The 26,664-nt window shown below is 51.4% G+C and overlaps 1 protein-coding gene across 2 annotated transcripts in view; it reads right to left on the reverse strand.

Annotated features, from left to right (window-relative positions):
- Window positions 1–26,664, reverse strand: part of ATP9A (ATPase phospholipid transporting 9A) — a 109,091-nt gene that overhangs the window by 32,299 nt on the left and 50,128 nt on the right. For both annotated transcript variants that reach the window (XM_037059909.1, XM_037059910.1), the window contains exons 10-15: window positions 23,767–23,843; window positions 22,329–22,489; window positions 20,896–21,038; window positions 19,811–19,923; window positions 9,372–9,584; window positions 126–287 (exon numbers count right to left, since the gene is read on the reverse strand). In XM_037059909.1, the coding sequence (XP_036915804.1) occupies window positions 126–287; window positions 9,372–9,584; window positions 19,811–19,923; window positions 20,896–21,038; window positions 22,329–22,489; window positions 23,767–23,843 (869 nt within the window). The remainder of the gene's footprint in view (window positions 1–125; window positions 288–9,371; window positions 9,585–19,810; window positions 19,924–20,895; window positions 21,039–22,328; window positions 22,490–23,766; window positions 23,844–26,664) is intronic.

The following is a 26,664-nucleotide window of genomic DNA, read 5'->3' on the forward strand; positions in this document are numbered from 1 at the left end:
TGAGCCTGGGCAGCAGACGCTGTGATAAAGGTGCTTAGGAAAAGGCGAGAAAGCATGGCGAGCGCAGGGACGCCCGGGCACCCTCGGGTTCTGAACCTGCTGAGTCGCAAGCCGAGAGGACTCACCCGCACGATGACACCCATGCGCTTGCTTTCGTAGGTGAAAGGGAAGATCTGCAAGATGGTGAAGTTCAGGATCTGGTCGCCAGGGGTCCTCAGCTGCATGGAAGACTGGTCTCGGCCCACCAGGGTTAGGCCCACGCTTTCGGTCCACTGAACCAGGGCCACCTACACGTAACACAGGGTCGAAGGTCAGGCACAGGGCGGAGGGTCCTGGGTCACAGGTCAAGTGAATGAACACCATGGTGGAGGAGGGAGCAGACAGGTGAAAGGCAAGCTGTCACTGTGTCCCTGGGGAAGAAGTCTCCGACACCCCAGTGCTGGCGTCTGCCCCTTCGGGCCTGTGGGGACCCTGCCCTCACGGCCGCCCCCTGTAAGGTACAACTCACCTTCTCTTCCGGGGCCCAAGGCAGGCCGAACACCAGGCCCAGGTGTCGAGAACTGCACGGGATTAATGGTGGTTGGGACGCCCACGGGTCCCTTCTGTAACAGGCCAGACAATTACCTGGACAGGGCAGTCTGACCTTTGGCCTCAGGTGTCCGTCTCACAGACACCCAGCCGGGTGGTACCACAACTACCTCTGTAGTTGTGCCACAACTACCCCCACCCCAAGGGGCATTTGGCAACGTTTGCAGACATTTGTGGTTGTCACCACTGGGGGAGGGGGTGCATGCTGCTGGCATGGAGTGGGTGGAGGCCAGGGATGCTGCTAGGCACAACAGAAAATCAGCCCACCCCAAACATCAGTCCTGCTGAGGCAGAGAACACCGGTCACACAGATGACGAAGCCTAGGCTCGGAGAAGGGGAGTTGCCCCAGTGGTGCTGGTGGGCAGTGACAAAGGCCAGGCCAGGCGGGGACCCAGCCAGCACTGTATTCCTGGAGGCATGGCGTGTCAGGTGTCCACCCAAACTGCCACCATCAGAAAGTCGAGGGGAGGTACGGCAGGCAGAGTAACCACAGCCCCCAAAGGTGCCCCTGTCCCGGGCCCCAGCACCTGTGACTGAGTTACCTTCCATGGCAAAATGGGCTTTGCAGATAGAATCGAGATGCAGGGCCTTGAAATGGGAGAACTTCCCTGGCTGTGGCCAGAAAGGTCAGGACAGAAGCAGGGTCAGAGACGTGTGACATCGCTTCCTGGGACAATGGAGGAAGGTACCGCAGACCCAGGAATGTGGGCAGCCCCTGGGAGCTGGGCACGGCAAGGACAGACTGTCCCTGGGGCCTCGGGGAGGGATGCAGCCCTGCCCTCACCCTAATCATACCCTGGGAGACCTGGGGGACCTCCGACCTGCAGGACTAGAGCGTAACCAGTCTGTGTCACAGTGAAACTCCGATTTACAGCAATTCTGCCGGCGCCACAGCAGGAAACTAACAGAGGAGGTGTGCGGGTTCAATGCCAAACAAGCTGCCATTTCATTCTGATCCAAGTTCAGGGGCATGGTGTCTACACCCTCCCCCTTTCTTCTCATAGACACAATCTTTCGGGAAAGAAAAGGGGGTGTGTTTCAGGAGAGTGCCTGGAGGAGTGAGGGGAGCTGGCAAAGGGGTATACAGGCGGCGCCAACTCTACCTGAAACGTCTTTAGTATCTTCACGCCTGGAAGTGGGGATAGGGCGTGCATTATATTACCTACTCGGTCCACTTTTCCGAGATGTTTCATAAGGGTTATTGCTTCACTGAGGGGATGGTAGGTCAAGGTTACTTTTCCAGGAACTCAGGTAGGAGCTGCTGCCTCTGACACCTCTATTTTATCAGGGTTCACCCTGAGTCCCCATTCCTTCCACCAAGAGACTCTGCAAAGGCCACGGGAGCCACCCGAAGCCTCGCACCCCTAGGCATCACCTCGCCTGAGATGTCACTCCCTGTGGGAGTGGGGGGGGAATCAAACCGGAGCCCAAAGCTGGGGCTCCAACCCTGCTCCACCACCCGCCCCACGCCCTCCTGGGCCCCTGAAATTCGGGGCCTGAAGTGGATTCTTTCTCCTTTCTGTCCCAGGTCTAAACATTGTTTATACATCCTGAGTTGGCCTTGTGCTCCCAGATCTAATTAGTTTTCTGTTGCAGATATTAACTGAATTTACATGAGAAAGAAGTTCTTCTTCAAGAATGGGCAACTCCATCCTGTTTTAATTATGCCACGGCCAGTCAACCAGGTGAACAGGAACTAGCCTTCCCAGCTGACCGATGGCAGAAGCTGTCACACTAACCTCCCCGAAGAAAGGGCTAAGTAAGTAATGATGGGCTTTCTTTCCGCCTTTCCTTTTTTTTTTTTTTTTTGCTGTTAGCCTGTGCAAGTCTTTGTAAACCCATTTGTTTGTTTACTTCACTCTCCCATCTTACCTCCTAACAATCTTCTTTCGAAGTTTAAAATGAACAAGCCAGTAAAGATCCGTATATACAAAACAGTCCCATCTGTATGTAAAATGTTTCTGGAATGACACGCATGCAGAGAACTACTTCAGGCTTTTACTTGTATCTTTCCATGCTGCTCAAGCATTTGTAGCATGTATATGCAATTCTTTTATTTTTAATTAAGTAAATAAATGTCCCAACACCATACAAATAACCTAGGTATACAAAAGCCCAGAAAAGCTTGGATAAATTTACATTCCTCTGCAAACCAATTTGATGTAAAAAGAAAAATTCTTCTTTACACATTTTCAAACTGACTCTTATGGAATTTGTTCATTCTTGTTTCCAAGCAGCTGTTACTTCGCCCCTAAAAAACCTAATTTCACTGTTTGGGAAAGATGCAGACAGTGTGTGATTGCGGGTTTGGAGGGGACCTGCTAATCCCCGAAAGCCTGCCCTTGACCTCACTGGAGAAGGGGTCTCTAGCTCCAGAACGGGCAGGGGCTTTCTGCGCAGCCCCCGCCCCGCCCCCCCCNCCCCCCCCCCCCCCCCCCCCCCCCCCCCCCCCCGCCACAGTGGCACGGGACTGTGCTACAGGAAGCGCTGTCACTCAGGAATGAGCGACGGCAAATGTCCCCGAGGGAGGAAGAATCAAGGACTGTAAGTAATCATCTTTTAACCAAGTTTCATTCTACAGAGTCTCTCTATAGAGTTAAGGGGCCTACACGAGACTATGCTTGTCTCAATAAAAAGTGATAAAGATTATATTTGCTCACCTCCCCCCCACCACACACACACACACAGCCTTGGGTTCCACGTCCTAATCAAAACCTCATCGTCTCCTCCGGGGCTGATTCCAACAGGATATGAGCCTTGCGGGGGGTGGTTCATTTTCACCTTCCACTCTCCTCCTGCGACTTCGTCACCGTTCATTTAAAGCTGCTCTCTCACGGGGCACAGGAACCCCCCCCTCCCCACGAGGTTCTATGGAGAAGAGACCGACTTAGGAGGGTGGAGGGCTTAGGATCCAGGTGCTCACTACCCCTCTGGGCTGCGGCAGGAACAAACACCTCGGGGTGAGGCGGGAAGCCCCTCCTTCACACAACCAAGTGGCGCAAAATCAGGCTGCTTCTCACTTGGACAGGTCTGAGAGTCCCCTCGAAGGAACCACCCCCCAACTGCCGAATCCCAGAGGGTTTCCAGGCCCTGAGTGTCACTGTCCTTAACAGCCCGAGCTGGGGTCTCAGGGAACCTCGGGTCAGAGCAGCAGCAGGAAGAGAGACCTCGTTAAGGTAAACGAATACACGAACGATGACACCCAAACTGGATCGAGTGCTAGAAACCAAGAAGGGGACAAAGGGGGCGGGTCCCAGCTCAGGTGTCGGCTACGTGCACTGCATTCGCCGGGAAATCCCTCCCTAAAACGCCCGTGCGAAGGATCCATGCCAGAACTGTCCCCCACCAGCCCTTCCCAACACTGGTGCATCAGCCGCAAGCCACCTGTGATGAGTTTCAGATTCTCCCTTTGTCCCTGGGCATGTGAGCCTGGGCAATGTGCCAGGCCAGGCTCCTGAAGGAGCCTTGAACTCTTGTCAAAAGCAAGGACATACTGTCATGAGAGCACCTGTGTATCTGACCGCTGATTGAGGGCGTTCCCCGCTGGCAAATATACCACACGTGCATGTCCACGTATGCATGTCCACACCCACGTGTGCACACACTATGCCTATCAATGTACGTGTGTGCATGCAGTGTACATACGAACACCTCCATGACGCAAAAACACATGCATGCTCACATAAGTCCTACAGGACCGTGCAAACCACAGGACTTTCTAAAGGATGTTACTTAACTCACTGTACCCTCCTCCTACAGACAACACCGCAGTGCAGAAACACACGGTTACGTTTCTACAAACACGCACAAGTTTAGGAAAACTCTGGGAAAATCCATACCAGAACGTAAAGAGTTGTCACTGCTGGGAATTACAGGTTATGTTTATCCACTTCTTTTTGGATCTACGGTGTCCACTTCTTCTAGGGAGAACATTAGTGCTTGTGATTTTTAAAGTTTAAGAATTTTTTTTTAACGTGAAAGGATTCATGGAAAAAACAAATCAGTGAGTCACGGGGTTGCCCTACCTGTACCTCCTTGACCTTCACCCCATGGAGCTGATACAGTGAAAGCTGCATCGCGGCCAGGATCTCTCCCGTCCCTACCATCCCCCACCCGGGGGCTCCCCATATCCTGCCAATGACAGGATGTCATCCCGGCTGAAGCGTGCCTGCCGGCTCAGTTAGATCTCCTCCCTCCCCACCCCCCACCCCAGGGAGCTACTGTACGGAGGGCCCCTCAGGCTGTAATCAATAGCTGAATGAAGACCCTTCAAGGCTTCCCAAGCGGAATGCGCACAGGAAACAAATTTAGGAAATCCTGCTTTCTGTTACAGGAAATGAACACTACCCCAACTGGCGGAAATTATTCCGGCCGCTCCGAGGTAAAACGAACCCTGGCTCCTCTATGCATTTCATAGACTGACCTGGCCTGAACCAGCGATGCTTTATTGATATAGGATTTCAAAGTTAGGATTCTAGACGCAGCCACGACCCTGGGGAACCAATCCCACGGGGATCTGGGGACAGCACAGCCTTCGGACAGACTCCGCTGTAACAGCAGCAATTTCGCCTGCTCTCGGTCATGTGGTGTGTGTCTAGGCACAAGCTTGCCTGGAGCGGTACAGCGCTTCTGAAATCATCTAGAAGGCTGGTCAGTAACTTTCCAACAGGCGCTATGCCTTTTGTTAGTATGGTTGTGGCTGACTTTTTTTTCTCACCTATAATTTTCACTACATTCCACCATAAACACAAAATAACTTCGCAACACGAAATAATTAAGCTGTGGGGGGGGCGGGGGAGAGTACCGATAACGGAACACTGAACCCTGTGAAGACACCAAAGGCCAAAAGAAAATAGGTACCTCTTTTTTTTTCCAGACATCACTCAGAAGCAAGACCAATCTGAACCCCAGTACCAGGAACAGAGAGAAGAGGTGAAGTCCTGTCCATTGCAACCGAAGGGAGCTAAGAAGCACAGAGCATTCACACCGAAAGCTCCACGCACAGCCCTACAACAAGCCTCTCACAGCTCGGCGGGGGCAGAGGGCGTGGGGCAGACCCGCGGAGTGCCGCACCTGCCTCTCAAGAACTGATTGGGGTAGTGAAGTTCAGGGGCAGGAGGACTGGTCAGAGCCCCAACGTCGGGCGCTCGTCCAAATGCCGCCAGTCCCCAGCCTGTCAGTGCCGAGAATCTGGCCCTTTCTCGCGTCTACTACTCGGTGGTATCGTCCTCCAATTCCCGAGTGGAAAATCGAGATCGAACCGGCGAACCCCGGTGAAGAAGCGACAACAAACCTCCAGTCACGGTGGCTCAAGTCTGGCCCGAGGAGATCGGCCGGACCATCCTCACCTACTGTCCCTCCCTCTGCGCACAGTTCCCACGCCGGCATTCGGCCCAGGGTCACCACGGTTTTCACCCCTAAAAAGTTCAAATGTCCATGGTCACAGGTGAAATGGGCGTCACACCTTGAGCTGCTCCACAAACACCAAGCGGGCTGGAAGGAGGCGTCTCCTGGGGGACACATTCCATTGCCCCCCCCCCACAAAAAGAAGCAACAAAAGGCAAGGACATCGGAAAGAACCCTTTCATTTCCAGAGCTCTGGGCGGGGGGCTCTGTGCTGCTCCCCCAGCCAGCAGGACCCAGGGGCTGGCTGGTCGCTCAGGGGAGTCCAGACCTGTGAGACACTTCGTGTGCCAGAGAAGTCCCTTCCTTCTCCAAGTGAACAGCTGGCAGCCCTGGGATACTGGGGGGAGGGGGGAGTGTAATGGTTTACTGTTTCTTCTGGGAAGGACTCTGGCCATTTAGATCATGGGCCTGAAAAATACTCATTTGATTTGACCCCTGGGCTTTACTGACTGCCTAGCAAGGCTTCACGGCACCCGCCGTGGGCCCGCATCACAGCCACACGGAGGCACAAAGACAAGGACAGCAGCCGGCCCAGGTGCAGAGCTGAAAGTCGAGGCTCAGGCGCTCAGCTGCCTCCCTCCTGCCACCCCCCATGGGGACATGGCCTGCAGGCCTGCCCAATGCTGACATCGTGCACCCCATCGTAGGCACCCAAACATGCCTGCTGAATTCGTGAACCCAAGCACACCATTGTCGGAAACACTAGGTTTAAGGAAGCTCACTGCGACGTTTATAAGTATCATGGCTGAGAGTCAGAAATGCCCTGAGTCCCAGACACGTGAGAACTGTGAAAGGTATCAGGATACACACACGTGCAGTAATTCTGAAAAACTGCGCTTTCTGAAATAATATTCAAGAACCCTGACCGATGTGGCTCAGTTGGTTGGGTGTCGTCCCACAAAGAAAAGGTCTCCCATTCGATCCCCCGTCAGGGCACGTGCCTGGGTTGCTGATCTGGTGTCCAGTCTGGGCGTGTACAAGAAGCAGTTGAATGAGGATTCTCTCCCTCTCTTTCTCCCTCTAAATATAAATAAATATTTTTTTAAAATAGTATTCAAGAGAATTGGGAAACAGGCATGATAAAGTGTTAAGTGAAAAAGGATGCTACAAAACCATACCTGTATTAAAATTCCCATTTTTTATGAAAAAAAAAAAAAACTATAAGAAACTGGAAGGCTATCTATCAAAATGTCCTCAGGGGCTTCTGAAAAAACCAATGGTTTAGTAAAAGGATTGAACTTGGGCTCTGAAATCAAACTCCCCAGGTCAGAACCCTGGCCCAGCCACTGAGGGGACAGAAGTCATAAGATGAGCTACAAAGGGACACGGTAACTTTACCAGGAAGAAACTCTGGAGACCCCAGCCTGGCCAAGCGACCAAAGTTGGCATCTCCAAGAGCCGGGCACGCCAACATCTCGTGTCTCCTGCTGACACCACGCAGTGAGACAAATGTATGACCCAAACACGCACCAGATAAACGTCAGGTGGCCCCAAATTGGGAGACCCGCTACTACACAAAATCACCGGCCTGCGTTCTGGCCAAGGGTCCAGGAGGTGAAGACCCAGGCCAGAGGAGGAACTGGTTCCCCACTGAAAGTGACTCCAGGGGCGTGACAACGGAATGCAGTATGTGTTCCTGCAGGGGACCCCGATCTGGGGAAACGTTTTGCCAGGGTTGGGGGCAGCAGCGGGGACGAGTGTGAAAATGTAAGTTAGCAGCACAGGTGCTGAAATCGGAGGAAGAGCTGCGGGTTAGATAACAGTACTGCACCAGCGCTCATTTCCCAATACGGATAAACCTCCTTGGTTTTTAGGTAAAACAGGAAACGTTTTCATGAGTAAAAGAGGATCATCTCTGGGGCTTACTCTTCAAAGGGAAAAAGGGAGGATGATAAAGAAAAGGAGCAAAAACGTTAACATTGGAAGAATCCGAGTGAAGCCTGGGTGAATGGGAATTCTTTGTCCTAAATGTCACAACTTTTCTGTAAGTCCGAAATTATTTCAAAACAAGAAACTAAAATATATCCCAGTGACTGCGGGCTAAACCTATCTTGCTACCTCTGAATTTTCTTTTCTGAAAATGGCAACAGTAACGGTGCTGCTTAGGTGCTGGGCGATTACATAACACACCGAACACAGGTCAGATGGGACCAAACGCTCTGGGAAAGTTGCCTGTTGTCGTCCTTTTATGGGTGAGAATGCAATCAACCCGTTTTCCTCTTTATTGTCTTCTGAAATTTCCCAATTTTCTATGCTAAAAAAAAATGCTCCCTGGCTGGTGCAGCTCAGTGGATTGAGCACTTGCTTGCAGACCAAAAGGTCGCTGGTTTGATTCCCCATCAGGGCACGTGCCTGGGTTGCAGGCCAGGTCCCCAGTGGGGGACTCACGTGAGAGGCAACCACACATTGATGTTTCTCTCCCTCTCTTTCACCTTCCCTTCCCCTGTCTAAACATAAATAAATAAAACCTTTAAAAAAAAAAGGTTAAACATAGAGTTACCAGGTGACGAAACATGTGTCCCCTCACACACGTGTACCCAAATGTTCACAGCAGTGTCACCCATTATAGCAAACAAATAAACACACATACAGTCCAAAAGGCCACCACGCAATGGATGGATAAAGGGAACGCAGAGTTCCCCACACAACAGAGTAACTCTCATCCACACAGAGTCACGAAGTTCTGACACGTGCGACGACAACACGGAGAAGCCAGGCACAAAGGATCCCCGACACGTTTCCATTTATACAAAGCTTCCAGAGATGGCAATTGTGCAGAGACAGGAAGTGGGTGTGGCTGCCCGGAGCTGGGGGAGAGAGGGGGCTGGAGCACTTCTTGTTGGGGCGATGAAAATGTCCCCAAGTTGAGTGTGGTGGTGGTTGCCTAACTTTGTGACTGTATTTAAAAACCCACTGACTTACGTTATGCAGGTTCAACGGGAGGCTGTACGGTCTGTGCATTTTATCTCAATAACGCTGTTTGTTTTTACAGGGGATGTGGTTTCAATGGGACCTTGTGTCCTCGGTATGACTGGCCACCGGAATCACAAACAAGATCCTGTGAGCTTTCCTTGGGCCTCACCGCCTAGATGCCAGAAGCACCTCCCTTCCCTAGACGTATCAGCAGACGTTGCCACGTGTCCCAGGGAGACCCAGACCAGCCCTGGCTTAGAGCCGAGGAGAGCTCTCAAATTCATAATGACTGCTTCTAGGAAAAACCAAATCCTGCATGCATTTGAACATGCATTTCCCCGGCAGCCCTGCAGCTCCCTGGCTCCGGTCCACCGTGCCCCGGGATCCCCTCGGGGGGCCTCGCCTGCGGCCCAAGGGGGACGGGCTGGGCGTCTCTGTCAAACCACACCCGCCCCGGGCTTACCTCGTCCGGGCTGGATGCCTGGTACACGCGGCACGAGTCCTCGTACTGCTTCTCGGCCTCAGCCTGGTCGGTCACGCCATTGGACTCGTACACAGGGGTCACGTTGTGGCAGAGCGCAATGGCCTTCACGGCTTCGTGCACGCGGCTGCTCATGGTACGCCGCACCTTGGTGGTGATCGCGGGGCCCTTCTGAGCCGGCGGGTCCTGGGGTTGCTACAGGGAGGGGAGATGAACACAGGAGGTGACCGGAGGCACGGAAGTGTCTCGAGGGTGTGGAAGAACAGACAGGCGGGCATCTGCTCTCCCCACTGCGGGCCTAACAGGCAGCTCAGGCACGTCCACAGCCCCACTGCGAGAAAGGGCAGAACTGTCAGGGGTCCGATCATTTATGCTTGGGGGAAAGAATGCATGCAAAGTTAAGAGAAAAATAACTACAACGTAGTGAGTGGGGGGGTTCTACCCGTGAACAGGTGACTCTGTCTACCTTTGGGTGGGGTTGAGGGAGGGTTCATGGGGCCCCCCACAGGTAGGGTCCCACCACGCTGAGAGTGACCCCGTTGTTTCAGAGCAGGGTCTTCAGCCTTGGCACTCAGGGTGGACTTTCCCTGCGGTGGCCTGGCCCTGTGCGCTGGCGGGTGTCCACCCACACCTCTGGCCTCGCCTCCTGGATGCCGGAAGCACCACCTCCCTTCCCTGGATGCACCAGCAGATGTTGCCCAATGTCCCAGGGGCACCCGAACCGCCCTGGCTTAGAATCACTGTTTTAAAGGTACACTCCTTGGTTTCGAATAAAAGACCACGGCTCTGGCTGGTGCTTCACAGGGGCACCGGCCATCAGTCACAAGCCGCTCAGGGCAGGGCCAGGAACAGTGACAACGGGAGTGACACCTGCCTAGATGAAGGTGCCGCAGAATGGTACCCAGCCCTGCACTTAAGGCAGGTTTTCCAAGAGTGAGTATTTTTTTTAAAAGAGTACACATTCAATGTTTGCCTTCCACGCCGACGTCAGGCCCTTCACCCGCGCGAGCAGCTGTTCTGTCGCTAACACAGCCCTCACCACCCCCGTGTTCAAACCTCTCGCCACGTGGCTCAGCCTCCTACATGGGGTAAGGCTTGGGGAAGATGGCCCTCGGCTCCTTTCCCAAGCAACACAGGAAAAGAGCCCTGGAGGTTAACAGCTCTGAGCTTCATTCCTGGATGAGCTGTGGAAAGTCACGTAGGCCCACTGGGCCGCCCAGTTTCCTGCCAGTGAGAGGACTGGGCTCCGGGGCAGGGTTCAAGCCCGGCTCCACACTCCTAGGAGCAGGAATTCCCAGGCACCCCTGCTCAGCATCCCCAGTGTGGAAGGCCAGCAGCCCGCTCCTCTCTACGTTACATATTGGTGCCATGAAGTCCTTCCTTTGAAAAGGGGTTTCTGATCTGACTGTGGTGGGTTGGGCATCATCCTGCAAACCAAAAGGTCGCTGGTTCGATTCCCCTTCCGGGTACATGCCTGGGTTGCAGGCCAGGTTACCAGATGGAGACGTGCAAGAGGCAGCCGATTCATGTTTCTCTCCCTCCCTTCCCCTCTCTCTAAAAATAAAGAAAGAAAATCTTTTAAAAAATGGTTTCTGTTGCCTTGAAAGATAATAAAAAATGAGGACCACTGAGCTTATGGTGCAGTGTTCAATCACACTGAGATGCCTTCCCATGGCCCACAGGGCCATTCTGAACAGCCCCTGCCCATCTCTGCAGCCCCCTTTCATGATATCGCCCTCCTTAGTCACTGCTCCAGCCATGCTGACCTCCTCTGTCCCCGGAACACTGCCGCACTGCTTCCTGCCACAGGGCCCTTGCACTGGCTGTGCCCTCTGCCTAGAACACCATTCATTTCCCAGACCTCCATGGGGCTGGCTTGCTCTATCTCATCAAGGAGGTCTGAATTCAAATGTCCGCTCCTGAAAAAGGGCTTCTCTGAGCCCCCTAATCCACGTTACCCCACTTGCCCTCCCCAGCAGAAGTCAAGCTTCCTGTGGGTTACTGTCCTCTCTGTCTAAAAGTGGCTTGTTTACCCGATGACTGTCCTCTCAGACCACGAGAACCGACAGCTTGTTTGTTGCATCCTGAGTAAATAAACAATTTCCTGCCCCCTGAGGTGACGGTGGGGGGCGCTGACTTTTCCATCTCTAAGAAGAAATGCATCTCAAATATGTCAGGTCTAGACTCTGAATCACGGTTTTGGACAAAGGACCTGCAGCGGTCTTCCTGCTGCCGCAGCCGAGTCCCGGGAGCTCAAGAAGGTCACGGACACACTGGGTGCTCCACTCCATTAAAAACACATTGTGGCCGACAGAGGAGAAGTGATCCCATCTTTGAGAATGAATTGCGTTTTATACCCGTGAACACGCTGGTTGCCCAAAATAGAGAACAGATGGGTGATGGGAAACAAGAAAATGGCTTGCGTTTAATTTTTGTTAATACTATTTTTAGCAGGGGCATTCGACTCCTCAGGTAATTAGACAATTACTAAATTATTCTTGTCATGCAGGCACACACATACCCCCACTCCGGCTTCCTGCTCGGTTAACCTCTGGTGTCAAGAGGACACGAGTTTCACTTCCAGGCCAAAGGGCACTGCATGGTAACAATAATTAGAGTAATGAATCAGAGCTACAGTTTAAATGAATCATCATTGGCCAAGTGCTTCTGATTATGAAGAAATTCACTCCCACATTATGGAGAGGACCGATGCTGTCCGGGAAGTTCCTCCGGACCTGGGAGGCCGAATCCAGAACACTTTTTCCTACGTTCTGTTCTAGGCACCGACGCAAGCGCCTGCGTTTTCGCCCACATTCCTCAGCACCTGGGCCAAATTATGACTTAACACGAGGGGCAGTAACGAGGCCTTGGACGAAGTAATTGCTCCGGCTGGCAAGTTTTAGTAACAGTGGGTCCGAAGGCAAGGCCAAGCGGGTTCAGGGCGCCCTTTGGCCCCTGGCAAACTTGGGTTTTTATAAGCAATCTGACTTCGTGTCTATGGAAGACATATGCTCCCACTAATGTTTCAAATGTGGGGTAACACAGAGAGCCCCAATCTTTGCAAGGACCTCCCTTTCAGATCAGGGGACCATTTGACAACCCCTCAGAGGATGGGGGTGACCGGCCCCGACCCACAGGCTACTGGTTTAATGTCGCAGACTCATTTGTTTCTCTCTTAAATTAACACGCATCCCCTTCCCCACTAAGCTGCTCCTGAGAGGAGGGGTCATAACCACTGATTCTGAAATTCTCTTTTAATCGCTGAGTGAAAGGCTCATTTGCACACCAAAAGGCGATCCACGTGTAGCACTAAGGCCCCGGTGATCACCGGGGTGCTGCCGCATCGGTAGTAGGGCCCCGTCCTCAAACATCCTCTCATTCCCCATATGGAAGAGTTTCACGTTGTACAGTGTTTATCTCTAGCCTCCTCCCCATAGGCCCTTTAACCTGCGCACATTTCTTCTTTCTTAAAAAATACCACGGGAAAATCAAAACAGATGTGGCATCCACAGAGGCAGCTTACGAGTCTTTCTGCCCTGGGGGAGGCAGCCACTGGCCCTCTTAGGGAGGGAAGAGGGTGGCAGAGCTCCCCATGGGGTCAGGAGTGGGGAGAGGAAGCCAGACCTCCGTGCACAAAGGCTCCTGACGTGGGCCCTTGGGTGGGTGCCTCATACCATCTAATGCTTCCGAGTCATTCTACGGCGCCCCAGCCACGCAATGAGACTCAGGGAATCAATACAAAGCAGTCCCCGACTTCTCATTAGTGACCTGGGACAGGGGCACTTCCCACTGAGAGCTCCGTCCTGTAGAACAGGGAAGATCAATACAAAAATTAAATACGGAGTCACTACGAAGATCAATTTTCTTTCTAAATGCAATTAAAACTGCACCACCACCGCACAGACGTTCACAGTATTAATCGGTATTACGGATGGGCAGCGATTGGTGTACATGCACTAGCAAAGAGAAGGAATTCCTGTTTCGATAGTCCCACTTCGCTCCCCAAAGAACTCTCAAAGCTGGCACCTCGTTAACCTCAAAGGAGCACCTCCACAGAGGCAGGCTCAGAGCTGCTAGTTCCAAATGCATCAACTGAGCTAAGGGCCACTGAAGTGACTGAATAAATACAGTGTCCTCTATTGAATAGTAGACATCTCAGAGCACGACCAAGGCAACAAATTTCAATGCCTTGAAATTAAATCCCAAGGGTCACAGGTTCGATTCCCAGTCAGAGCACATGCCTGGGTTATGGGCCAAGTTCCCCAGTAGGGGGCGCGTGAGAGGCAACCACACATTGAAGCTTCTCTGCCTCTCTTTCTCCCTCCCTTCCCCTCTAAAAATAAATAATATCTATAAAGAAGAAAAGATTTTTTAAAAGACTTAAAAAAAGAAATTGAACCCCAGACAACACAGGGGTTCTCCCCTTGGGTGATTCTGCCCCACCCCTGATGGGCGAGGTTGCTACAAACATCTAGACGGTAGAGGGCAAGGATGCTGCTAAAACCCTGAAATGGCCCTGACTGCTATAGCTCAGTGGGTTGGGTGTCCTCCCACAAACTAGAAGGTCATTGGTTCAATTCCCAGTCAGCACAGCCTGGGTTGTGGGCCAGGTCCCAGCTGGGGGCGTGCCAGAGGCAACCAATTCTCTTGCACGTCGATTCTCTCCCTCCCTTTCCCCTAGAATGCACAGGACAGCCCTTGCAACAAAGAATTGTCCATCCTGATACATCACATGCCGAGGCAAAAAACCACGATACAAAGCCACGGACACTGCAACACCAAGGCCAGGAAGTGGGGGAGACCCAACTGCGTGGGTTGGGTCCTGTCAACTTAAAATTTCAGTATCGTGCTCATGGTGGATTTTTGCATGAATTTTGAGTTTTGAAAATGTTGCATTAGACTATGATTTATTTTGATTACTATATTTTTGGGGGGTCATTCCCATCAAATTTTGCTCTCAGGGTGGATACCCCCACTTTTCTTACCCTAGTTAGTCTTGGCCCTGTTATAAAACCATTAAAAATGATCAGAATCGACTTCCGCCAAGATGGAGGCATAGGTGGAAACACTGTGCCTTCTCCCACAACCAAGTTTGAATAAAACAAAGGTTTGGAGAAACAAAGACACAACCAAAGGACAGAAAATTGACTTATACGGAAGTCCGACAACATAAGAGGGGCAGAGCCAGCAGCGAGCAGGGTCGGGCAGGACAGGGCCCCCGACCCAGGCGCGCAGGCAGACGAGAACCAGTTGGGGTGCGGGGCAGACCGCGGGCGCATATTCGCGCACAGTGAGACAGACCACGCAGGCCCAGGGGGCGAGGGCTGACGGCGGTGGCACACTTGTGAGCAGTGGGATGAAACGCGTGGGCCAGGTGACGGCAGCAACTGCGGCACCGGTGAGGGCCGTGGCGGCAGGCGGCGGACAGGACGCCATAGTCCCTCTTTGACCCCGCCCACACATACAGCGTCACAACCCAGCGACTTAGTTGCCCTGCAATACCAGTGACAGCCTTTATCCCTCTTTGACCCCGCCCCCACATACAACGTCACAACCCAGCGACTGAGTTGCCCTGTTCTAGTGAACATTTTAGGGCTCTGATCCTGCTATGGAACAGGCACGAACAACCCGAAAGATGGCACAAGAAGAACTCAAAGTCCAAGAGCCAATAACTCTCAGCGACCAAGAAATTGCCAGCCTCTCAGAAGCACAATTCAGGACACTATTTATCAGGATGCTCACAGAACTGGTAGATTATAGTCACAAATTAGAGGAACAAAGTCACAAATTAGAGGAATATATGAAGGCTAAACTAATTGAAATGAAGGGAGATGCACAGGAAACCAATAGTGATGGAAAGGAAACGGGGACTCAAATCAATGGAATGGACCAGAAGGAAGAACAAAACATCCCACCAGAAAGGAATGAAGAAATGAGAATTCAAAAAAATGAGGAGAGGCTTAGGAACCTCCAGGACATCTTTAAACGTTCCAACATCCGAATTATAGGGGTACCAGAAGGGGGAAAGAAACAGCCACGAGTGGAAAACATATTTGAACAAATAATAAAGGAGAACTTCCCCAGTCTGGCAAAGGAAATAGACTTCCAGGAAATCCAGGAAGCTCAGAGAGTGCCAAAGAAGTTGGACCCAAGAAGGAACACACCAAGGCACATCATAATTACATTAGCCAAGACCAAAATGAAGGAGAGAATCCTAGAAGCATCAAGGGATAAGGGGACAGTCACCTACAAAGGAGTACCCATCAGACTGTCAGCGGATTTCTCAAAAGAGACCTTACAGGCAAGAAGGGGCTGGAAAGAAGTATTCCAAGTCATGAAATCCAAAGACCTACAGCCAAGATTGCTTTATCCAGCAAAACTTTCATTTAGAATGGAAGGACAGATAAAGTGCTTCTCAGATAAGGTCAAGTTCAAGGAGTTCATCATCACCAAGCCCTTATTATATGAAATGCTAAAGGGACTTATATAAGAAAAAGAAGATGAAAAATATGAACAGTGAAAGGACAGCAAACACACAGTTATTAACAACCACACCTAAAACAAAAGCAAACCAAGAGGACAGCTAGATCAGGAGTGGAACCATAGAAATGAAGAACACATGGAGGGTTAGAAACAGGGGAGTGGGAGGGGGAGAAGGGGGGAGAAGGCACAGAAAATAGCATAGATGGTAGGTAGAAAATAGATAGGGGGGAGGGCAAGAATAGTGGGGGAAATATAGAATCCAAAGAACTTGAGACATGTGGTTATAAACTAAGGGGGGCAGAATGGTGGGGGAGGGAGGGTGCGGGTAGAAGGGATTGAAGGGGGGGAATAGAACAACTGTAATGGTATAATCAATAAAATATATTTAAAAAATAATAAATAAATAAATACATAAAAAAAAATGATCAGAATCGCCAACATGAGTGAAAAAAGGAAGTTGGAGGGTATTCTTCTAACAGTGGTTCTTAAACCAGAAATGCTTCTCAAAATGAACAATAACTATGTTAAGAACTTTAAGAAATACGGGTATTTGGTTCCCCTGCACTTAAGGAACACAAGAGGGTACAATTCAACTGTAGTTAAAAAAAAACTGTGGAAATATGATGCCTTCTTACTATAAAGAAACACAGCCCTGGTCAGGCTGCTCAGCTGGTTGGAATGTCGTCTTGTGCACCAAAAGGCTATGGGTTCAATCCCCCGTCGGGATGTGTACCAGGGGCAACCAATTGGTGTTTCTCTCTCACATCAATGTCTCTCTATCTCTCCCCTCCTCTCTCACTAAAATCAACCAACATATCCTTGGGCGAGGATTAAAGAGAAAAAGAAACACACACACACACACCCAAAGAAACAAAGTAAACCATCACCTCCAGACACAAAGGCAGAGAGAAAGCTCAGCGTTTTAAACACCCAGGTGTTAACATTGGTATTTCTGCATGATGTTAATATGGGTGATTCCAATGCTTTTTTCTTCATACTTATCTATCACGTGTCTTTTGTCTCCAGCCAAAAATAAATGCATCATAAAGAAATAACAGACATTTTTTAGATGAGTGCAAAGCAAAGCAAGCTGTGTCCCAGAGAAAATCACACAGATAAAACAATCCGTGTCTCCTCCAATGGAGGCAGAAAGCGAAAGGAGCCTGGAACACGGAAAGGGAGCCCCGGCAACCCGAAGCCATCGCAGCCCGCGGATGCGGAAAAGGAACCAGAAACCGACAAGTTCTCCACCAGCTCACTCATCAAGAAGGAACAGGGAAGAAGAACTCGGTGAGTTCCGGTTCTAACGACAATCCTGAGGTTCTAACGACAATCCTGAAACAATATCGAGACGAAGTATTAAGTGAAAACTGACAGCTTGCAGATCAAAATGTGTGGAATAGTGATCAACTGTGATTTCTGAAAAAGATGAATTCACGAGTACAAAATAGCTTCAAGGCTGTCAGCAGAAGTGCCAGTCTGGGTCTCCTGTGGAGACACATATATTAACAACAGTGAAAGATATTTCCACTTGCTGCAGTGAGTAAAATAAAATAGATGACTCCATATACCAGGTAATACAGACCGGCTGTCTCAAAATATTTCAATCATGTAACACATTGGGGAAAAAATGTTTGAGTGCCACCATATATGTATGTTTTCTTTAAGATTTTATTTATTTCTCTTTAGAGGGGAAGGAAAGGAGAGGGGGAGAGAAATATCAATGTATGGTTGCCTCTCGTGCATCCCCTGGTGGGAACTGGCCTGCAACCCAGGCATGTGCCCTGACTGGGAATCGAACTGCGGTTGTTTGGTTCGCAGGCCCGTGCTCAATCCACTGAGCTACATCAGCCAGGGCATATACATACGTTTAACTTTGCATAACGTTGCATTTTGTATTATAAAACAGTAAAAAGGTGAACTTCTGGAAAGATATGATGAAAATAAAAAACAGCATTTTCCACAGTATCAGCTAATATCAAAAAAAAACACAACAACATACAGTCAGGGAAAGGGACACTGGGAATTATAATCTATTGGAAATTATAATTCAGGTTGTCACACCCATTATTCAACTATAAAGGGGAACGAAGTCCTGACACACGCCACCACCTGAACCGCTCTGACGACATCACGCTAAACGAAGTGAGCCAGCTGCCACAGACACTGTGTGGTCTCGTCCACGTTAAACGTCCACCACTGCAGACCCATGGAGACAGAAGGTAGCCGGGGGGTTGCCAGGGGCTGAGGGGATCAGGAGGAGCAGGGGTGGGGATTCTTCCGGGGGGAGGGAAATGTTCAGAAATCACATAATAGTGACGGAAGTACAATGTTGGGAACATACTGAGAAACGCTCAGAATTGTACACTTTGAAGGGGTGAATTCTATGGTTGGGGAATTATATCTCAACCGTGGTTTATAGGTACCAATAAGTAAATAAGCCAGAGGGAAAAAATCGCCACATTGAAAGCCTGTCTTGGTTTGATCTCATGAGGTGTTGGCCATTTTCCCTCGGTTTATTCGGGTTTGTAGTAATAATCTGGACTTTTCCCGCCGGAGTCTTTTAAAACGACCTGCCTTCTTTCTGAGGTTACTTCGGGCAAATAACCCTCAAACCCGTCACCTGGGAATTCCCTAAAATGTGCAAGCAACATTTCAATGTTCTGGAAAAAACCCGTCGCAGAGTTCTGACTCCTTCGGCAGGGCACCTCAAGGGCCAGAGCTGACAACACGCTGGTCTGATACATGGAGTGGGGGATGTCCCTGGGTCAGTCTGAAGACCACGAGTAAGATTTAGACACTGCTGTAATTTTAAAGATGAAGCTAAAATGTCGATTCTGGAGTCCACAGATGCAGACACTGATGTTCTGGAAAATGAGGGTGCGCCTCAGGTTCCCGGCAGGTGTTCCCAGACTGTTGTACTTGGGGGCTGCCTGGTTCACCTGTTGAAACTGGGTCTCGGGATTCTGACTGTCCCCGGGGATCTGACCCCAGGGTGCCGAGCACCGTGCTCCACATGACACTGTTATAAAACCCCAGTAATAAATCCTACAGGTCAGGTGAATGGCGCTCTAATGGGCTGGCAGGAACCATTCCGGGGTGGTGGGTATGTTCTGACATGGATTTGTGCTGATGGCTCCGTAACTCTTTAATTTACTAAAAAGTCACTGAACTGTACACTTAACATAGCTGATTTTTATAGTATGTAAACTACACCTCAATAAACGTGTAAAAAAAAACCCCACGGGAAAGCCTTCATACCTCCCATCGCGGATATATATTCCTGTGTTCACTGCAGGGTTTTAGACACGACAAGAGGATGACACGTTGGAGGGAGGGGTGCTCTAATTCTGGGCTCACATCAACCTCGAGATGACTTAATCCCGTGACACTGAGCTCTTTTAAACCCATGGCCAGGACGGGCAGATCGATTCATGAGCTTTGCTAACGCAAGGTTAAAGTTCACAGTAAGTAATGTCGTTTTCCGACTTTGAGCACTTTACAAAGAGTGTTACCTGTGCTGAACCGAAAACGGGCCACCAACGTTGAACAACACAAATGTCCTGAGAAGGAATGGCTTCTGCAAACACCACAAGCTCTTAAAAATACCATCCACCTGGGCAAAGGCGTGTCTCCTGCCGGTGGAGGGGGGGCGGCAGTGGGGACACACCACAACAGTGAGGCTGTCTGATACGGTTCTTGGGGGGCCAGCGGTGCTGAGAAGGGGGCGGGGAGGGGGCTCAGCCAGGAGCCAGGGAGCGTGGAAAGCCACACGGTGAGCCCTCGGGACAGAAGTCTCGGTGCCCATGAGGACGGTACCCAGGGGAGTCACATGGCGTGCTGAGTAACTGTATCTCGGTGAAGGTGCGCGTGGACATCAAGGACTGGCGTGGGCAGCAAGGACTGGCGTGGGCAGCAGAACCGAAGGCGGCAGGTACCTGGGTGTAGACGCTGAAGATGTGGCTCTGCACCTCGTCCATGGAGTCCAGGCCATAGGCCACCGTGCCCAGGTGCAGTCGTCTGAACACCATCTCGTTCTGGGTCAGGGTTCCTGGAACGCAAGGCAAACGGGTGACGGGGCCACATCCTGGAGCTGTCACGGTCTTAGCAACAATGTCAGATCGGCTTTGTTTCATGGGGTTTTTTTGGAGTGTTCACTACATGTCACATGCTGGTTTTAGCTCTGCCCCTGCTTCTGCTGTGGGGTCTTGCTGGCCCGGAATCCAATTCCCTATCTTTAGAACACGGCACCCTAGGTTTCCTGGGGGAAATTACCCCTCCGCTCATTTCTTGGGATGGTCCACAGGGAGTGTCAGTCAGGGTGCCTGACCATTCCATTGGCCAAGAGGGTGGTGGCACGTGACACACACTAGTCCAATCAGGTTCCATCTTGAAGGAACCTGAACCTTGAGCAGCCAGAGACCTGCACCCAACAGAGCCCACCCAGGGGTCCTGATGTGGCCACATCCAGCACTTTCCTGATTTCTCTCCTTCCTGACACCTGGTTTTTCTCTGCTCTGATGAGGCACTCCGGATCTTTGCAACAGATTCCCTTTCATCCTGTGGACACGAGATGGTGGAGACGGAGCTGAAACTCAGGCCTCCCTGCTCCCTAGCCCTTGCTCTTAACCACTACGATACCAAACTGTGGAGCAGTAATTTGGGGTACCAGCACAGGACTTAAAGCCAACTGCCTGCCTTCAAAGGCTGCTTCGAAACAAACCAGCCAACTTTTGTTTCATTTCTTCACCTGTAAAAATACCAGGCTGGGATGAGGAGTAACTTTAAGTAACTACAAATAAACACCCCAGAACGGCGCTTTGCACAGAGGTAGTGGTATCATCTAAAGCTTTGTTGCTATCTTCATCACCATCCCCAAACAATCACGCTTCATCGAAAGCCGGGGGAAAAGGAAAGAGGAGTGGCAGGCACCTCTATCACCTTCAGAAAGAGGACCCACGCCCCTTCTCTCCCATTGGATCCAGGGGTGGGGTGGGAGGGAAACGGGGGGCAGGAAGCTCACCTGTCTTGTCGGTGAGTAAGTAAGAAATCCTCCCCAGCTGCTCAGGGATCGTGCTGGAGCGAACCACAGTCCCCGGGATTTTTGAGTCCCTTCGAATCACCCAGCTGTACACGATCTTGCCCATGTCCAGGTTCACACGCAAACTGGTGAGACAACCAGAGCAACCCGGTTAACGAGATGGGCGCAGGCTCCTTCGGTCTCCTTTTGTAAACAGCAAGGACTCTCCGCACGTGTCATTTGGGCCACGGCACCTGGAGTCACCCCTGGGAAAGGCCCTCCCGGGGCTGAATCCCCAGACAGAGCCGGAGTCAACTCCGCCATCTGGTCACACGAGAGCCACTCGCCGTGTCCATGAAGCTGTTCCGTCACAGACCACGGCCACTCACAGTGTGGAAGGGGTGGTTGTTCGTCCTGCTTCTTCCTAACTCCGAGTCCACTCATTTTTTTTACTTTTTTAATCCTCACCCAAGGATAAGTTTATTGATTTTAGAGAGAGACAGAGAAACACTGATCAGCTGCCTCCCACTCGTACCCCAACTGGGGATCAAACCTACAATATTCGGTGCACGGGACAATGTTCCAACCAACTAAGCCACCCAGCCAGTGCCACGCTCATTTTTAAAAAAAAGATTCTACTTATGTATTTTAGGGAGGGGGTAGGGAAGGAGAAAGAAAGGGAGAGAAACATCAGTCAGTTCCCTCTCATGCGCACCCCCAACCAGGGACCAGGCCCACAACCCACGCATGTGCCCTGACCAGGAATCAAACAGGTGACCTTTGGCTTTACGGGACAATGCTCAACCCACTGAGTCATGCCAGCCAGGGTTATGCTCGTTTTTTAAAATTGAGGTAAAATATATACAACATCAAGTTTACTATTTCAAGTGGGCCGTTCAGGATGTCCACGCTGCTATGCGACCATTCCCACCGTCTGTCTCCACAAACGTTCCATCTTTTCCGAACTGATTTACCGTAATCTTCTGCTGCTGTGAACCTCTGGGGTTTTTTCACGATGATCTATTGCTTTTGTCATTTTTAAACTGCTGATGCAGCCCCCGCGCGAGGCAAACCATCGTTACCTGCTTCCGCTGCTTGCCAGTCACCGTGTTATTTCCTGTTGAACCCAGACTGGGACTCGGGATCCTTCTCAGCACACACTCCCCACGGCCACGACCCACCCCTCGGAGCTGGCCGGGGAGATGCGCTCCAGCTGGCATCCCTACCATGGACTGGGCGGGGCAGGGCAGGACCTTCCGAGCAGTGACTCAAGAAAAGATGGGTCATGAAGCCACAAGCTTTTGAGACCCTCCAGCCCCTAGTGTGGCTCACACTCCCAACCCCAACTGTTCCTGGTCCTCGGCTCAGCAAAGGGGCCAGCTGGCGAAGAGAAGACACCGTCACAGCACCCCAACACAAGCTCGTCCTCTGCTTACCTGATGGGAATGATGTTGGAGAACAGGAGGAGGAAGCGGATGATCTGTAGGTACCAACGACCGGCAAAGTGCTGGAGGGCCACCATGACCAGGGACACCACCACCAGAGCACCAAAGAGGATCTTGGTGAGGCAGTTCACCTCCAGGTCGAACAGGCCAATCTGGGGGACGGGACGCAAAGGGGAGCTTGGATTAGCGGGTGCAATGCACAGCCCACCTGGAGAATGGTCCTTCACCCATGAGCCCCTCCACTCAGGTGAGAAGGCAGGACCCATCAACCCCTACAGCTTTGGTTGAGGACACTCAGCATGGGGGGCTGGAGTCTGTAATAGACATCCAATCCAAGGGACCTCAAAGATTTCTGCTATCAGGTTTTTAGTGACTTAAGAAGACTTAGGCTTAGAAACACATGAGCAGGTTACGGCCATGTTTGCTGGGGCCGGGCGCTGCTTGGTCGCTGTCCGGCACAGTGACCTGTAAAACGACTCAGGCCCCTGTCCCCAGCACCGCGCCACACGCCGATGCAGACATGCCTGAAAGGGTGGGGCCCACACCTCTGGCAGTTCCCGATTTTCGGGCGCTGCATGAATTAACATCATTAGTTTAATAATTACCTATTTATTTTAGCGTGTATTTTTTTAAACACAACTAGCACAGCACACCCGTAACTTCACAGAAATATGGCCTAAGATTAGGCAAAGGCATGGAATACATGACATTTTACAGTTGTCGTGGTGGGGTGAAAATGACCAGAGTTTGGGAAACACAGCACCTGTCAGAGGGAGATTGTTCTGCAACATTCTGACCTAAAACTGGAGGTGGGGTGGGGTGGGGTGGGGAGGGAGGGCCACAGTGGGAAATGAGCCATCACTGAGCCACTCAGCCGACTGCGGACCTGGCCCTGCGGCTGTCGGAGAGGGTTCAACCCGGGCCCGCCCTCCCCCACCACGCACTCAGGAAGCACTTGCTCACACGTGGGTGTAAGGCTTCGATGAGACATGCGTGAAGGACCCCACATGACACCTGGCGAACAACAGTTTGCCTTCATGTAAAAGCTTTTAAAATGTTATATGTTCAAAAATGTTTGGGTCATAATTTTTTTTAATTTCAAAAGATAAAATTTTTAAATTTTATGTATTTATATATGAATACATAAAATGTATTCACATTCGAATTTTTATCACTATATATATTCATATATATACACATATATATATGAACACCTACTTGTGCATTACAGGTGTTACATGTGCATATAGCTGTATCTACGTACATAGGTACAAGTATGCAGATAAACAGTAGGTCTGCAAAAATGAAATAACACTGTTGGGTGCCCCCGTTTTTAAGTCTGGCTCCTCAGCCCCAGCGCCAGCCATCACAGCACATCAGGTCACGAGGTCTGATGAGCAGGAGACACGTCCCAGGGCCGCACACACACCTTGCTCCGAGGGTTCGAGGTGTTCATGACGCTCCGGAGCTCTCTGCCCGTGTACAGAACAACGCCCACGACGGTCCCTGAAACGAGAGCGGTGCGGCACAAAGAACCGTCAGCGCAGACCGGCACACTCAGGGCCTGCGCCCCCAACAGGGCGTCCTCCAAATCCAGTGCCCACGCTGGGAGCGGGTTGGCGTGCTCGAGCTGGGGCCGACCTGCAACCTATGGTCACACTGACCAGGAAGACAGTGGCCGGGCATGGGTGGCAACTTAAGCTTAAATTTGATAAAAATGAGATTAGACCCAATTTCCCACTTTCACTGGACACATGGCAGGTGTTTGATGCCACACGGGGCTGGCTGGTTAATGCCCAGACCTCTGCTATCTGCAGAAACTGCTGTGGAGACTTAGAGACACGCCACCCATCTTCTACGTTTTTTAAAAAATCCTTTACTTATTTTTAGACAGAGGGGAAGCGAAGGAGTAAGAGGAGAGAAACACCAACGTGTGGTTGCCTCTCACGCACTCCCCACTGAAGACCTGACCTGGCCTGAAACCCAGGCATGTGCCCTGACCGGGAATCTAACCAGCAGCCCTTTGGTTCGCAGGCCTGAGCGCAATCCCCTGAGCCACACAGCCAGGGCCCACCCACCTTACGGCGCATTCCTGCCGCCGAGTCTGACTCCCTTCAGATTCTGTCCGACCAGCATGTCTGTGGGGTGTCTGTCTGTGCAGGTGACAAGTCTTTCCTGAGAGCCACACCCACCCCCAGCACAATACAACCTGGTAACGAATCAGAGAACTGTGAAACAAACTGCGTTCAGCCCCACCATAGTAAAGAAAATTCCAAAGACTGATGATACCCAGTGTCAGCCAAGAGGTGGGGGATTGGACCATTGTACCTGCTGTTGGTGGGAGCATAAGCTGGAACAACCTACTTGGGGGGCCGGGGGGAGGATTGACAACATCAAAAATGTACCTTTGTTTCCCTTTTCAGCGTGTGCCAAGAAAATGCTCAACAAAGTGGGGAAGGGAGACAGACGGTCAAGGAGCAAAGCAAGGAACAGGGCAACAAAGGGAATGCTGGGTGCTATGGTGGAGACAGGCAAAAGAGACGAGAGAGGAGGCTGGGAGGAGGGCAAGGCTGCGGTCGGTCACGGGTGTCAGTGGAGCCGAGGGACATCTGAGCTGAAACCAAAACACGGGGAGAAGCCATCCCTGCCAAGCTCTCAGGGCAGACCCTGGGGACGCAAACAACAGGTCTCTGCAGGAAAACGCAAACACCCAACCTCCTCTCCTCCCCTCCTCCAAGCAGCACGGGCCAAAGACTAGACAGAAACTCCGAGAGGCATGAGCCCAGTCTCAGTGACCCCAGATGAGGGGCTGGGCCTGTGTCCCCTGGACAGAGAGCCCCAAAGTCCTTCGAGTTGAATGTGTAATGCACGCAGTGTTCTGGTGCTGGCAGATGGCGGCCGGGGGAGCTCGCTGGCCGCTCCCAGGCAGGTGGCCGACTCCGGTGCAGGCAGGCCTGTCGCCACGGCAGATGGTGGGACAGGGGGAGCTGAGCCTGGGCTGAGCTCACTCACGGCATTCCTCGTCTCCATGCCCGATGCCCAGGGTTTGGGAGGTTTCACGGGGAAACTCACAGAACTCTCTCCTGTTCCTTCCCACCTCTTCTGAAACCTGTGTTATTAACAAGGGCTCCCCAAGGGAGGCTCCCTCGCTGGCACCAGCGCCTTTACTGCTGAAGATGGCCTGCTCCTCCACATCTCCCTGCGCTCAAGACCAAAACTGCCGCCAAAGACCAAATGCTGTGGCATTTCATGAAGTTCTTCCTAATTCTGTACAACAGTGTGGTCCTGCAGTCAGGCCTCACAGTGACCCCCTTGTTCCCGGTCGGCAACAAGAGAAACACCGGGCCCCGGAGTGAGTTCGGCAATGTTTAAGGCAGTTAGACACTGCTGGGACTCCCGAGCATGCAGTCACAGGACAAGCCCCGCTGAGCAGGGGACGAATCAGCTGGCCATTACCAGACTCAGACCGCCAGGTACGCAAGGCAGGACCTGCATGCTGGTCGCACACAGCAGGGCATGGACCCACCCGCTACAGATTTGGGAGGAGAGGTTGGGGGAACCCCACAAACTGGTCCCTCACCACTGAGAGTCTCAGAATAACTGGACAAGAACACCTGGCCTCTGTCACCTCCAGGCCACCTTTTCTACCAAGCCTCCCCACCCCTTCCCGACCACTGCCCTGGTGACGCCTCAGCCGAGCAGCACAATATGGGGTTACCATGGACACTGCGTCCCTTTCAGGTTGATGCTGAACCTCCAGTACCTACCCTGCCAAGCTTTATTATGGTTTAAACTTCCAACTAATAAGAGCAGAGTGACCAAGACACAAGAGCTAGATTCTACAGGAAACACAGAAGATGCAAAATGTCATATAATTAAGATTATATTCTTGGTGGCCATTTCTTGAGTTGAGTACTGGAAGGAAATGGCTTGAGCTGAACTCCACGTTTGCATTGGAATCAGACTGCAGCAAGAAGCCAGGGAGACTGAGGCCACGCAGCCTCCCTCCAAAACACGCAGCACCTGCTGAAGCAGATGGTAGGTGGCGCCGGGGGATCCGGGGAACCCCTGCTCCCCCTCCTCCCACATCACCGAGCACAGAGAGATTATCAATTCGAACAAGTGAAAAGAAAAGGCATGTGTTTACGCCACAATGCATGTCAAATGTGTTTCAAAATCTTTCCCCCCCTTCAAGATTCCAATTTGCCTTCCACTCACTCGCCTCCTGCCAGGAGATGACCGCTCCAAGGCTGTGTGACCTTAGGCAAGTTGCTTAACCTCTCTGTGTCCATTCTGCATTCCACTGAATGTCCTCATTTAGTGTTGT

Source organism: Sturnira hondurensis, unplaced genomic scaffold (assembly GCF_014824575.4).
Source record: "Sturnira hondurensis isolate 20B ecotype Veracruz unplaced genomic scaffold, ASM1482457v3 Scaffold0011378, whole genome shotgun sequence".
Lineage (NCBI taxonomy): Eukaryota > Metazoa > Chordata > Mammalia > Chiroptera > Phyllostomidae > Sturnira > Sturnira hondurensis.